General features: G+C 43.4%; 1 protein-coding gene across 4 annotated transcripts in view; it reads right to left on the bottom strand.

Moving 5' to 3' along the window:
* SBF2 (SET binding factor 2) overlaps nt 1-13,262 on the bottom strand; it is a 544,097-nt gene that overhangs the window by 504,936 nt on the left and 25,899 nt on the right. For 3 of the 4 annotated variants that reach the window (XM_062196513.1, XM_062196514.1, XM_062196516.1), the window contains exon 2: nt 1,423-1,536. The exons of the other annotated variant lie outside the window; for it this stretch is intronic. In XM_062196513.1, coding sequence (XP_062052497.1) covers nt 1,423-1,536 — 114 coding nt within the window. The remainder of the gene's footprint in view (nt 1-1,422; nt 1,537-13,262) is intronic. 4 annotated transcript variants of the gene reach the window in all.

Here is a 13,262-nt window from a genome sequence, read left to right as displayed (position 1 = left end):
TATCATAAAAAATGAAGATCATTTTGAATTATAAAATTCAACAGGAATATATAACAATGTTGAATTATAAAATTCAAAAGGAATATATAACAATTATAAATCTCTATGTACCCATAATCAAAGTACAAAAGTATATTAAGATAACACTGACAGGCCGGCACCGCGGCTCACTAGGCTAATCCTCCGCCTTGTGGCGCCGGCACACCAGGTTCTAGTCCTGGTTGGGGTGCCGGATTCTGTCCCGGTTGCCCCTCTTCCAGGCCAGCTCTCTGCTGTGGCCAGGGAGTGCAGTGGAGGATGGCCCAAGTGCTTGGGTCCTGCACCCCATGGGAGACCAGGAGAAGCACCTGGCTCCTGCCATCGGATCAGCGCAGTGCGCCGGCCGCAGCGTGCCAACCGCGGCGGCCATTGGAGGGTGAACCAATGGCAAAAGGAAGACCTTTCTCTCTGTTTCTCTCTCTCTCACTGTCCACTCTGCCTGTCAAAAAATAAAAAATAAATAAAATAAAAAATAAAAAAAATAAAGCCCCAACCTGCAGTGTCGGCATCCCATATGGGCACTGGTTCAAGTCCCGGATGTTCCTATTCTGATCTCTGCTATGGCCTGGGAAAGCAGTAGAAGATGGCCCAAGGTCTTAGGCCCCTGCACCCATGTGGGAGACCCGGAAGAAGCTCCTGGATCCTGGTTCCAGATCAGCTCAGCTCTGGCCATTGAGGTCATTTGGGGAGTGAACCAGCAGAATGGAAGACCTCATTCTCTCTCTGGCTCTACCTCTCTCTTTCAAATAAATAAAATAAATCTTTTTTAAAAAAAAATACCAGGAAGGTGTAGGAATGATCCTGGTTTAGATGCCTCATATCTTTTAAGATTTTTTGTTGGGGCCGGCACTGCGTTGTAGTGGGTAAAACTGCTGCCTGCAATGCCAGCACCTCACATGGGCGCCAGTTCGAGTCCCGGCTGCTCCACTTCTGATCTAGCTCTCTGCTATGGCCTAGGAAAGAAGTAGACTTGGCCCAAGTCCTTGGACCCCTGCACCTGCGTGGGAGACACGGAAGAAGCTTCTGGCTCCTGGCACAGCTCTGGCCATTGCAGTCAAGTGAGGTGTGAACCAGTGGATGGAAGACCTCTCTCTCTCTCTGCCTCTCCTGCTCTTCTGTGTAACTCTGACTTAAAAATAAATAAAATATTTTTTAAAAATTATTTATTTGAAAGTCAGAGTTACAAAGAAGAACAGAGAGTAAGTAAGAGTAAGAGGGAGCTGCCTGTGGCGCCGGCACACCGGGTTCTAGTCCCGGTTGGGGTGCCGGATTCTGTCCCGGTTGCCCCTCTTCCAGGCCAGCTCTCTGCTGTGGCCCGGGAAGGCAGTGGAGGATGGCCCAAGTGCTTGGGCCCTGCACCCCATGGGAGACCAGGAGAAGTACCTGGTTCCTGCCTTCGGATCAGTGCGGTGTGCTGGCCGCGGCGGCCATTGGAGGGTGAACCAACGGCAAAGGAAGACCTTTCTCTCTGTCTCTCTCTCTCACTGTCCACTCTGCCTGTCAAAAAAAAAAAGATAACACTGACAGGTCTGACAGGAGAAACAGGCACACACATAAAAACAGTAAGAGACTTGAATCATCACTGAAAATAATGGACAAATCTTCCAAAAAGAAAATAAAAACAAAATGGCAAGTTTGGGGCAGGTATTCGGTTCAACAGTTAATACACTGCGTGGGAAACCAACATTCTACATCAAAGTACCTGGATTCCAGTTCAGAGTTTAAATCTAGCTTCCTTATTTTGCGTACTCTGAGAAGCAGCAAATGATGGCTCAAATACTTGGGTCCCTGTACCCACAAGGGAGATTCAGATCTGGGCTCCTGACTTTGGCCTACCCCCACCCCAACTGTTGTAGGAATTCAGGGAATAAACAACTCAATGAAATACATCTCTTCTTCTGCCTTTCAAATAAAATAAAAGTAAAGAAAGAAAACAGAAAAATTGGGATGAGGCTATGGCATAGCAGTTAAGACACCACTTAGGATGCCCTTACCCATATCAGAGTGCCTAGGTTTGAGTCCTATCTCCGTTCCTAATTCTAACTTCCAACTAGTGCGTACCTGACAGGCAGCAGTTGGATCCCTGCTACCTATGTGAGAGACCCAAACTGAGTTCCCAGTTGCAGGCCTCGGCCTAGCTCAGCTTCAGCTGTTGTGGGCATTTGAGGAGTGGACGGAGATTTCTGTCTTCCTTTCAAATAAATAAAATAATTTTTTAAAAGAAAGAAAACAGAAAACTTGAATAATACCATAGACCAAACTGACCTAACACACATACACAGAACATTCCACCAAACAGCAGCAGAATACACATTCTTCTCAAATTTTCAAGGACAGACCACATTTGAGGTCACCCAAAAGAAAAAAAAAAAAATCCTTATCAAATTGAAGAATATGGAAATCATTCCAGGCATCTTTTTCAACCACAGTGGAATTGAAACTAAAGATTAATAACAAAAGAAAAACTGAAAAATCTGCAACAAATACATGGAAATTAAAAACACTCTTGAACAACCAGAAAGTTAAAGAATAAATCAAAAGTAAAATTTGAAAATATCTCAAACAAGAAACAAAACACAACACAACAAAACACAACATATCAAAACACATGAGATGCAAGAATAGTAGTACTGAGATAGAATTTTATACTGGTAAACATCTACTTTTTTTTTAAAGATGTATTTAAGGACTGGTGCTTTGGCATAGCAGGTGAAGCCACCGCCTGCAATTCTTTAAAAAAAAAAATTTATTCATTTGAAAGTCAGAGTTAGGCAGAGGCAGAGGCAGAGGCTGGAGCTGAGGCAATACAAAGCCAGACCCTAGGAGCCTCTTCCAGGTCTCCCAAGCACTTGGGCCATCTTCCACTGTTTTTCCAGGCCATAACAGAGAGCTGGATTGGAAGTAGAGCAGCCGGATCTCGAAACAGCGCCCATATGGAATGCCGGCACTGCTGCCGGCAGCTTTACCCACTACACCACAGCACCAACCCAAACACCTACATTTAAAAACACAAAGGTCTCAAACAATCTAGTGCTACATGTTAAGGATCTAGAAAAAGAACATACTAAACCCAAAATCAGCACAAGGAAGTAAATAATTAAGATTAGAGTCAAAATAAATTAAACAAAGCTGAAAAAAAAAAACAATACTAATTGACAAAACTTTTTTAAAAAGATAAAATCAACGAACCCTTAGCTAAACTGATTAGGAGAGAAAAAGTAAAGGGACCAACATAAATAAAATCAGAAATGGAAGAGGAGATATTATTATTAATGCTACAGAAATTTTTAAAAAAGCATAAGGAACTACTGTGATCAATTATACGCCAACAAATTGGAAAATCTAAAAGAAACAAATGTGTAGAAATGTACAATCTACCACAACTGAATCAAGGAGAAACAGAAATCCTAAAAAGACTAATAACAAATAGACTAAATCAATAATCATAAACCTCCCAAAAACGAAAAGGCCAAGACCAGATGACTTCATAGGCGAATTCTTTTATTTTTAATTTTATTTATTTTTTATTTTTTGACAGGCAGAGTGGACAGTGAGAGAGAGAGAAACAGAGAGAAAGGTCTTCCTTTGCCATTGGTTCACCCTCCAATGGCCACCGCAGCTGGCACGCTGCAACCCGCGCATCGCGCTGATCCGATGGCAGGAGCCAGGTGCTTCTCCTGGTCTCCCATGGGGTGCAGGGCCCAAGCACTTGGGCCATCCTCCACTGCACTCCCTGGCCACAGCAGAGAGCTGGCCTGGAAGAGGGGCAACCGGGACAGAATCCGGCGCCCCGACCAGGACTAGAACCTGGTGTGCCGGCGCCGCAAGCCGGAGGATTAGCCTAGTAAGCCGCGGCGCCGGCCATAGGTGAATTCTATCAAACATTAAACATAATATTAAAACTAGTAATAAGGGGCAGGCATTGTGGTGCAGGTTAGGCTACCACTTCCAACACTTGCATCCCATATCAGAGAATTGATTTGAGTGCTGGCTCCTTCACTTCCAACCCGGCTTCCTGCTAATGTGCCGGGGAAGGCAGATGACCAAAGAACTTGGATCCCTCCAACCACAAGAGAAATCCTGATGTACTCCTTGGCTCCAGGCTTTGGCCTGGCCAGCCCTGGCTACTGTGGCCATTCCGAGAATGAACCAGTGGATGGAAGATCTCTCTCTAACCCTTCTCTGTTGGTCTGCTTTTAAATAAATAAATCTTTAAGACGAAAAAAGGGGGGGGGGGGGCAGCATTGTGGCATAATGTGTAAAGCTGCCACCTCCAACTCTAGCATTCCATATGGATACCAGTTTGAGTCCTGGTTGCTCTACTCATAACTAGCTTCCTACTAACACACCAGGGAAAGCAGTGGAGGATGGTCCAAGTACCTTACCTGGGCCCCTGTACCTATATGGAAGACCCAAATAAAGCTCCTGGCTCCCTGTTTTGGCCTGGCCTGGTCCCAAGCTTTTACAGCCATTTGGGGAGTGAACCAGCAGAGAGATCTGTCTCTCTCCCTGTCTCTCCCTCTTTCTGTTAACTCTTTTCAAATAAATAAAATAATTCTTTAAAAATAAAAGTAAAGATTAAAAATCAGTTTAAAAAAAATGATCAGGGGCCGGCGTTGTGGTGCAACAGGTGAAACCACCACCTACAGTGCCAGCATCCCTGTTCAAGTCCCGGCTGCTCCACTTCTGATCCAGCTCTCTGCTATAGCCTGGAAAGCAGTAGAGGATGGCCCAAGTCCTTGGGCCCATACCTGAGCAGGAATTCCTGGCTCCTGGCTTCGGATCAACTCAGCTCCAGCCACTGCAGCCACTTGGGGAGTGAATCAGCGGATGGAAGACCTTTCTCTCTCTGTCTCTACCTCTCTCTGTAACTCTTTCAAATAAATTAAAAAAAAAAAAAAAAAAGAAAAAGAAAGAAAGAAAGAAAAAAAGACACTGTTTGGGTGTCTACATCCCATACCAGAATGCCTGGGTTCAAGTCCAGACTGTAATTCTAGCTGCCTACTAATGTATACCCTGAAAGATAGCAGATAATGGCGCAAGTACTTGGCTCCCTTTCCACCCATATGGGAGACCCCAACGGCAGTCCTGGTTCCTGACTTCAGCCTGGCCCAGCCTGAGCTCCTGTGGGCATTTGAGAAGTGAACCAGTGGATATAAAACACCTCTCCACCCTTCAAAAAATACAAAGAAAAGAAAAGGGAAACAGCAGTAGAAACACATTATAACAAAAATAGATAACAATATCACATCTGTGAAGATATATCGTCATTGTTTTTATAAACAAAAAGGTAGAGAAGCACCAGATTAGGCTTTCCTAGTTCAGCTGCATCAACATTTTAATGTTTACATATTAAATTACACAGACATGTATTTCCTCTCATTTCTCATGTATTACAATCTCTGATCATTTCTAAATGCTTGTGAACAATGACACATTTTGCTAAGACCTACTTTTCTCAATCATAAAAACATTTTGGCTACTTCAAATTATAGAAAGAAAAAAAAAGCAGTCTATAAAATTAAGAGAGCTAAGATCATACATAGCTAATGAGTGGCAGAGCCATAAACCCTGGTATCATCACCTCAATACCCAGGAAACTGTCACAACGGGAGAGAAGCACAAATTCAAACATGTTCCTTCGTCAATAATGCCATAAGCAAAGAACTGTTCTCCTCACCTGTCTAATCAGTTAGCGTCATTCACATAAACCCAGAGAATTATTGAGCTTTACCTAAAGCATGTGGGTAATAGTATTAGGCAAGAGAAGCTCTTTCTGATCACCAGAAATATACATATGCAGATCCCTATGAATTACTTTATAAGATAATTTAGTTCAAGAATGTGGAGATGTATGGAAGTACAAGAAACATTTCCACAGAGTTCTTGGGGCAGACCATTTAGAAGTCACTAGCCTACCTATTCCAACCTTTGGTCTATGTAATTGTAACAAAGTAGAGGGGACTCACCATTAAAGACTTAACAACTAAAACAAGCCCTTGTACCTGCCATTTTTCAGATATGAGCTGAGGCTGTACTCAGAACATTATGTTTGTCCATATACATTTGGTGTATAAACCAAAACATCATCAGGTAAATTCATTCTTAAAAATTTTGTGCACCCTCTCCAGAGCATAGTCTCATACTGTCATACCCTACATACTCTTCTTATACAGTGAGTCTCAGCTATATCATACTTTCCTCCATAATTTTTCAAGATTTATTTATTTGAAAGGGAGAATTAGAAAGAAATAGACTGACAGAGAAAGAAAGATATTCCATCGACTGGTTCACTCCCCAAATGGCTGTAATAGCCAGGACTGAATCAGGTCGAAGCCAGGAGTCGTACAGGTCTCCCATGTGAACGGCAGGGACCCAATTACTTGAGCTGTCATCCGCTGCTTTCCCTGGCTCATTTACCAGGGAAATTTAATAACATCTCTCCCATCAAAATATTTTGTCTGAGTTGAGATTCTCATATGGCCTACATTTTTCCATAATTTTTAAAAAGATTTTATTATTTATCTGAGAGGTAGAGTTACAGAGAGAGGGAGACAGAGAGAAAGATCTTCCACCCACTGGTTCACTCCCCAAATGGCTGCAACGGCTAGAGCTGAAGCCAGAAGCCAGAAGCCAGGAGCTTCTTCTGGGCTTCCCATACAAGTACAGGGGCCCAAGTACTTGCGCCATCCTCTGCTGCTCTCCCAGGGCATAGCAGAGAGCAAGATTAGAAGAGGAGGAGATAGGATTAGAACCCAGTTGCCCAAATGGGATGCAAGAATGGCAGGCAGAGGCTTAGCCCATTATGCCACAGTTCCAGCCCCTCCATATTATCTTAAAATGAAGTTTGACACAAATTATACTAGATAAAACTGTTCATTTACAGGGCAGGCACAGCAGTTAAGATGCTACTTGGGATATATACATTGCATATTGGAGTATCTGGATTTGAATTTCTGCTCTGTTTCTGATCCAACTGACTAATGTGCACCTGGGAGGTAGCAAGTGATGGCTCAAGTTCTTGGGTCCCTGCCACCCACTTGGGAGACCTGGATTGAGTTCCAGGTTCCTTGATTCAGCCTGGCCCAGCCCTGGCTGTTGCAGGCATTTGGGAGTGAACCAGTGGATGGCAGCTCTCTCTCCCTTTCCCTTTCAATAAATAAAACTTAAAAAAATTATATATAATTATTTCCAATTACATGAATAGGACTGTCCTAACTGGTACATCTAAATATTTTCTAGCAAACACCTGGGTAATTTTAAAGATCATCATTTAATAATTATTTACCATGTCAAGCACTGAACTATTTAATAGAAAATATTAAGATCAGCAAACAGGCTCAGAAAGGTGAAGTTCTAAGCCATGATCAGGTGTTAACAAACAGTGCAGGTGAAATTTAAACACTACCAGTGTGATGTCAAAGTCCATCCTATATCGTCAATGATTGTCAAGTAGAATCACCATTTTTTTAAAGACGATTTATTTTATTTGAAAGGCAGAACTGCGGAAAGGTGGAGAGGCAGAGAGGGAGAGGGAGCCTTCAAACCTGCTGGTTCACTCCCCAAATGGCCAGAACAGCCAGAAATGCACCAATCCGAAGCCAGGAACCAGGAGCTTCTTCCAGGTCTCCCATGTAGGTGCAGGGGCCTGAGAATTTGGACCATCCTCCACTGCTTTCCCAGGCCATAGTAGAAAGCTGGATCAGAAATGGAGCAGCCAGGACTTGAATTGGTGCCCATATGGGATGCTGGCACTGCAGGTGGCGGCTTTATCCACTACACCACAGTGTTAGCCCCACCAATTTTATATATATATATATATATTTTTTTTTTTTGACAGGCAGAGTGGACAGTGAGAGAGAGAGAGAGAGACAAAGGTCTTCCTTTTTGCCATTGGTTCACCCTCCAATGGCCGCTGCAGCCGGCGCATCTCGCTGATCTGAAGCCAGGAGCCAGGTGCTTCTCTTGGTCTCCCATGCGGGTGCAGGGCCCAAGGACTTGTGCCATCCTCCACTGCCTTCCCGGGCCATAGCAGAGAGCTGGCTTGGAAGAGGGGCAACCGGGACAGAATCCGGCACCCCAACCAGGACTAGAACCCGGTGTGCCGGCGCCGCAAGGCGGAGGATTAGCCTGTTGAGCCATGGCGCCGGTCCACCAATTATATTTTAAAACTTTAACTAATCCTACCCCTTTCCCCACAAAACTCTACCACGCTCTAATGCAAGTATCCCAAAACACTGCTTAGTGATATAGCATATATGGGCCGGCACTGTGGCACAGTGGGTTAACGCCCTGGCCTGAAGCGCCAGCATCCCACATGGACGCCAGTTCGAGACCCAGCTGCTCCACTTCCAATCCAGCTCTCTGCTGTGGCCTGGGACAGCAGTAGAAGATGGCCCAAGTCCTTGGGCCCCTGCACCCACGTGGAAGACCCAGAAGTTGTTCCTGGCTTCGGATCAGCGCAGCTCCGGCCGTTGCAGTCAACTGAAGAGTAAACCATCAGCTGGAAGACCTCTCTCTCTCTGCCTCTCTTCTCTCTGTGTAACTCTGACTTTCAAATAAATAAATAAATCTAAAAAAAAAAAAAAGATTTATCTATAGAGATATAGCATATAATAAAAGGGCTCTGTGATCAAGAGTGCAACCAAAGTATGTGGAAAATACATTAACAAGAGCTCATCAAGGGCCAGCATTGTGGCTCAACAGGTTAAGCCACTACTTCAGACGCCAGCATCCCATGTGAGTGCAGGTTTGAGTCTCAGGTACTCTGCTTCTGATTCAGTCCTCTGTTAATGTGCCTGGGAAAGCAGCAGAAAATAGTGCAAGTACTTGGGCCCCTGCCTCCCAAGTGGGAGACTTAGATGGGGTTGCAGCCTCCTAGCACCTGCCTTGTCCAACTCGGGCTGTTATGGCCATTTGGGGAGTGAAACAGCAATGTTAAGATCTCCCTCTCCCACTCTCTGTACAATTCTCTTTCAAATAAATACACAAATCTAAAGAGGAGAGAGAGAGAGAGAGAGAGAGAGAATGAATGAATGAATGAATGGCGGGGTGGGGGGGGAAACAAGCTCATAATTGGATGAGTATTGCAGCACAGCAGGTTAAGTCTCCACTTGGGACACCCACATCCCCTATCAGAGCACCTGGTTCAGTCCTGGCTGCTCTGCTTCTGATCCAACTTCCTGCTAATGTGCATCCTAGGAAGCAGCAGATGATGACCAAAGTATCTGAGTATCTGACACTCTTGTGGGAGACCATGGAGTTCTAGGTTCCTGATATCAATCTGTTCTAGCCCTGACTGCTGCAGGACACTTAGGAAGGAACCAATGGATGTAAGATTTCTTACTCTCTGTCCATCTGTCTGTCTGTGTCTCTGTCTGTCTCTCTAACTCTGCCTTTGAAGGAAGTGAAAATAATAAACATTTTTAAAAATCACTTTGAATTTGAAAGTGAGGGAGAAAAGGAGGAGAGCAGCAAGGATGAAATTACCAAGAGATAGAGGTTTGGAAAAGTTGTGATGTTTGCATGAATATGCTGAATTTCCAGCTTTTATGAGACATTGAGGTGATTTGGGGTTTTGTGTTGCTGTCTTTTTTTTTGTTTGTTTTCTGTAGAGAGTTTCACCTCCTAGTCCCCACCTACTTTGCCAACTCTTACTGGTATCTTCATAATACCTTACAGCTGTCCATTACAAATTGCGTAGTTTTAATTCTGATATGAAAATGAACCTTTTAAAAGATGAATTTCCAATTACTCTGCTAATTAAGCCCAGAAATATTAAACAAATTCCTTAAAAACAAAAGCAATATTCCCATCATCACTCAACAGATACTTGACTTAATGGCGAAAAGTGAGACTTAAGATGCTCTACTTACGAAAGGTCACTCTTAAAGGAGGACACGTTAGCTTTTCCCCAAATGTTCTACTTCTTTGTCATCTAATCTGCAAGAGTACACATTCTGTATGTGACTCACTTTATTTTGTGTCATCATGCTTGGCACCTAACAGTAAATAAACATTTCTTGAATGAATAAATAACTAAATAATATATTTATCTGGGGAAATATATGTAAGTACTCATATAAATAAGTATAAACCTTGGGGACAGGGATTTAGCCTGGCAGTTGAGACATCTGTGTTGCACATCATGTGCTTGAGTTCAATACCCAGCTCTGGCTCCTGACTCCAGCTTTCTGATAATGTGGACCCTGGGAGGCAATAGTGACAAATCAAATAATTGGGTCCCTGCCACCCATAGAGGAGACTTGGATTGAATTCCTGGCTCCCTGCTTCAGTACTGGCCATTGTGGGCATTTGGGGAGTGACACGGTGGGTGGGAGAACACCTATAATCTCAATTTCTTTCTCTCTCTCTCTCTCTCACAAATATTTTTTTAAAAAACTGTCAGACTAGCTGGCGCCGCAGCTCACTAGGCTAATCCTCCGGCTTGCGGCGCCGGCACACCGGGTTCTAGTCCCGGTCGGGGCACCGGATTCTGTCCCGGTTGCCCCTCTTCCAGGCCAGCTCTCTGCTGCGGCCAGGGAGTGCAGTGGAGGATGGCCCAAGTGCTTGGGCCCTGCACCCCATGGGAGACCAGGAGAAGCACCTGGCTCCTGCCTTCGGATCAGCACGGTGCACCAGTCGCAGCGTGCCAGCCGAGGCGGCCATTGGAGGGTGAACCAACGGCAAAGGAAGACCTTCCTCTCTGTCTCTCTCTTTCACTGTCCACTGTGCCTGTCAAAAAAAAAAAAAAAAAAAACTGTCAGACTAGGATGGGTGCTGCAGTGTAGTGGGCTAAGCCTCTGCCTGTAGTGCCAGTATCCCATATGGGTGCCAGTTCAAGTCTCCACTGTTCCTCTTTCAATCCAGCTCGCTGGATTGGGAAACAGAAATGGAAATGGTGGGGCTGGCCCTATGGTACAGAAGGTTAAAGCCACAGCCTGTAGCACCAGCATCCCATATGGACGCCGGTTCAAGTCCCAGCTGCTCCTCTTATGATCCAGCTTCTGCTATGGCCTGAGAAAGCAGTAGAAGATGGCCCAAGTCCTTGGGCCCCTGCATCTGCATGGGAGACCTGGAAGAAGCTCCTGACTCCTGGCTTCAGATGAGCTCAGCTCTGGCCATTGCAGTCATTTGGAGTGTGAACCAGCAGATGGAAGACCTCTCTCTCTCTCTCTGACTCTACCTCTCTCTGTAACTCTTTCAAATAAATAAAATAATTCTTTAAAAAAAAAATGGAAATGGCCTGGGAAAGCAGCAGAAGATGGCCAAAGTGCTTGGTCCCAGTACCCCCTTGGGAGACCCAGAAGAAGCTCCTAGCTCCTGGCTTCAGATCAGCTCAGCTCTGGCCGTTGCAGCTATTATGGAAGTGAACCAGCAGATGGAAGACCTTTCTCTCTGTCTCTCCCTCTCTCTGTCAGTTAACTCTACTTCTCAAATAAATAAATAAAATCTTAAAAAAAAAAAAAAAGACTAATAGCCGGCACCGTGGCTTAACAGGCTAATCCTCTGCCTTGCAGCGCCGGCACAGAGGGTTCTAGTCCCTGTTGGGGCACCGGATTCTATCCCGGTTGCCCCTCTTCCAGGCCAGCTCTCTGCTATGGCCCGGGAAGGCAGTGGAGGATGGCCCAAGTCCTTGGGCCCTGCACCCCATGGGAGACCAGGAGAGGCACCTGGCTCCTGGCTTCGGATCAGCGCGATGCACCGGCCGCAGCGGCCATTGGAGGGTGAACCAATGGCAAAAAGGAAGACCTTTCTCTCTGTCTCTCTCTCACTATCCACTCTGCCTGTAAAAAAAAAAAAAAAAAAAAAAAAAAAAAAAAAAGACTAAGACAAATATAGTTAAATATAGTACCATCTATATAGCCTCAAGCAATTATTTAATGTCCTCAAGATTTAGTAATCTTACCTACCTCATCAAGTGGCTGTGAGAAAGTAATAAAACTGAACAAAGTCTGGCATGTTATATTTGATAAATAGCCATTATTAATAGGAACTACATGTTCCATCTTTCACATAATTGAAAAAGCCAGAGACTGCTCACATAATTTTCTAATTCATATTGTGATAACGTTATCAAGTGTTACAGACTTTTCAATTTTTTTCATTTTTTTAAAAACCAAACTTCTAAAACACAAAACCTGAACAATAGCAATTAATGGTAATTGGGGAAGAGGGGCAGGAGAGTAATACAGTTTTTGGGCAACAAGTACTCTGTATTTTCAAAAGTCTTCAGTATTTCACTACGTTAAAACAATTTTTATTCTGTTGTTCTTTCCTGTTTCTTCTTTTAAAAAATAGTTTTATTAACTCTAATCATGAATGGATTTGGTTTACTCAAGCTAAAATCATTTGGTAAAACAGTTGTCTCAAAAGGAAAAACAAGAAACATTCTTTTCAAATTCCCTAGAAGATTGTGTGGGACAACTATATAAAGCATTTGTAGAATTCATTCCAGTCCTGCTACTTTCCATTGCAAATTAATTTTCATATTATTATTTTCCAGCTTTGTTCTGATAGTTGATTTCTCTCTGAATGTTACCAGAGTTAGCTGAAGCTGGGAAAAGTAAAAGATATATTTGTACCTACAGTCACATGTCAATAAATGCGAACTTTTTTTTTCACTTAAAAACTTTCCCCGAAACTAGTTATTTTTTTTAAACAAGAATGGTTAATATTAAATTTTTAAACCTGCATTTTAAATGAACTATGATAGAATATTTGCTTGAAGGAGAAAATAATTTGTGATGCCAAGTTCAAAATAAGTCAATTGTTTTCTTTAAATCATGGCACTGTTTGGTCTTATAAATTAATAAAGTACACACAGAGCTCAATGGATTAAGGAGGAAGATAACAACTACAGAATGATTTCATTTGTGAAAATGGACATTTCTTAAAGAAGGAGGTACTGTTCTCTGAAGGGAGGAGAGAACTTCCACTTTGACTATGACCCTGTCGGAATAAGATCGAAGTCGGCAAACTCTAAAGGCTTCCATAGCCTTGGCAACTCATGACTAGAGCCTAGGGAGATTATTGACGCCATAAACAAGAGTGTCAAATTGTTAAGTCAACAACAGGAGTCACTATGTACTTACTTCTCATGTGGGAACTGTCCTTAATGTGTTGTCCAATGTGAAGTAATGCTGTAACTAGTACTGAAACAGTATTTTACACTTTGTGTTTCTGTGTGGGTACAAACTGATGAAATCTTTACTTAATATATA

Source organism: Lepus europaeus, chromosome 7 (assembly GCF_033115175.1).
Source record: "Lepus europaeus isolate LE1 chromosome 7, mLepTim1.pri, whole genome shotgun sequence".
NCBI lineage: Eukaryota > Metazoa > Chordata > Mammalia > Lagomorpha > Leporidae > Lepus > Lepus europaeus.
This window is presented reverse-complemented; position numbering and strand designations above follow the sequence as displayed.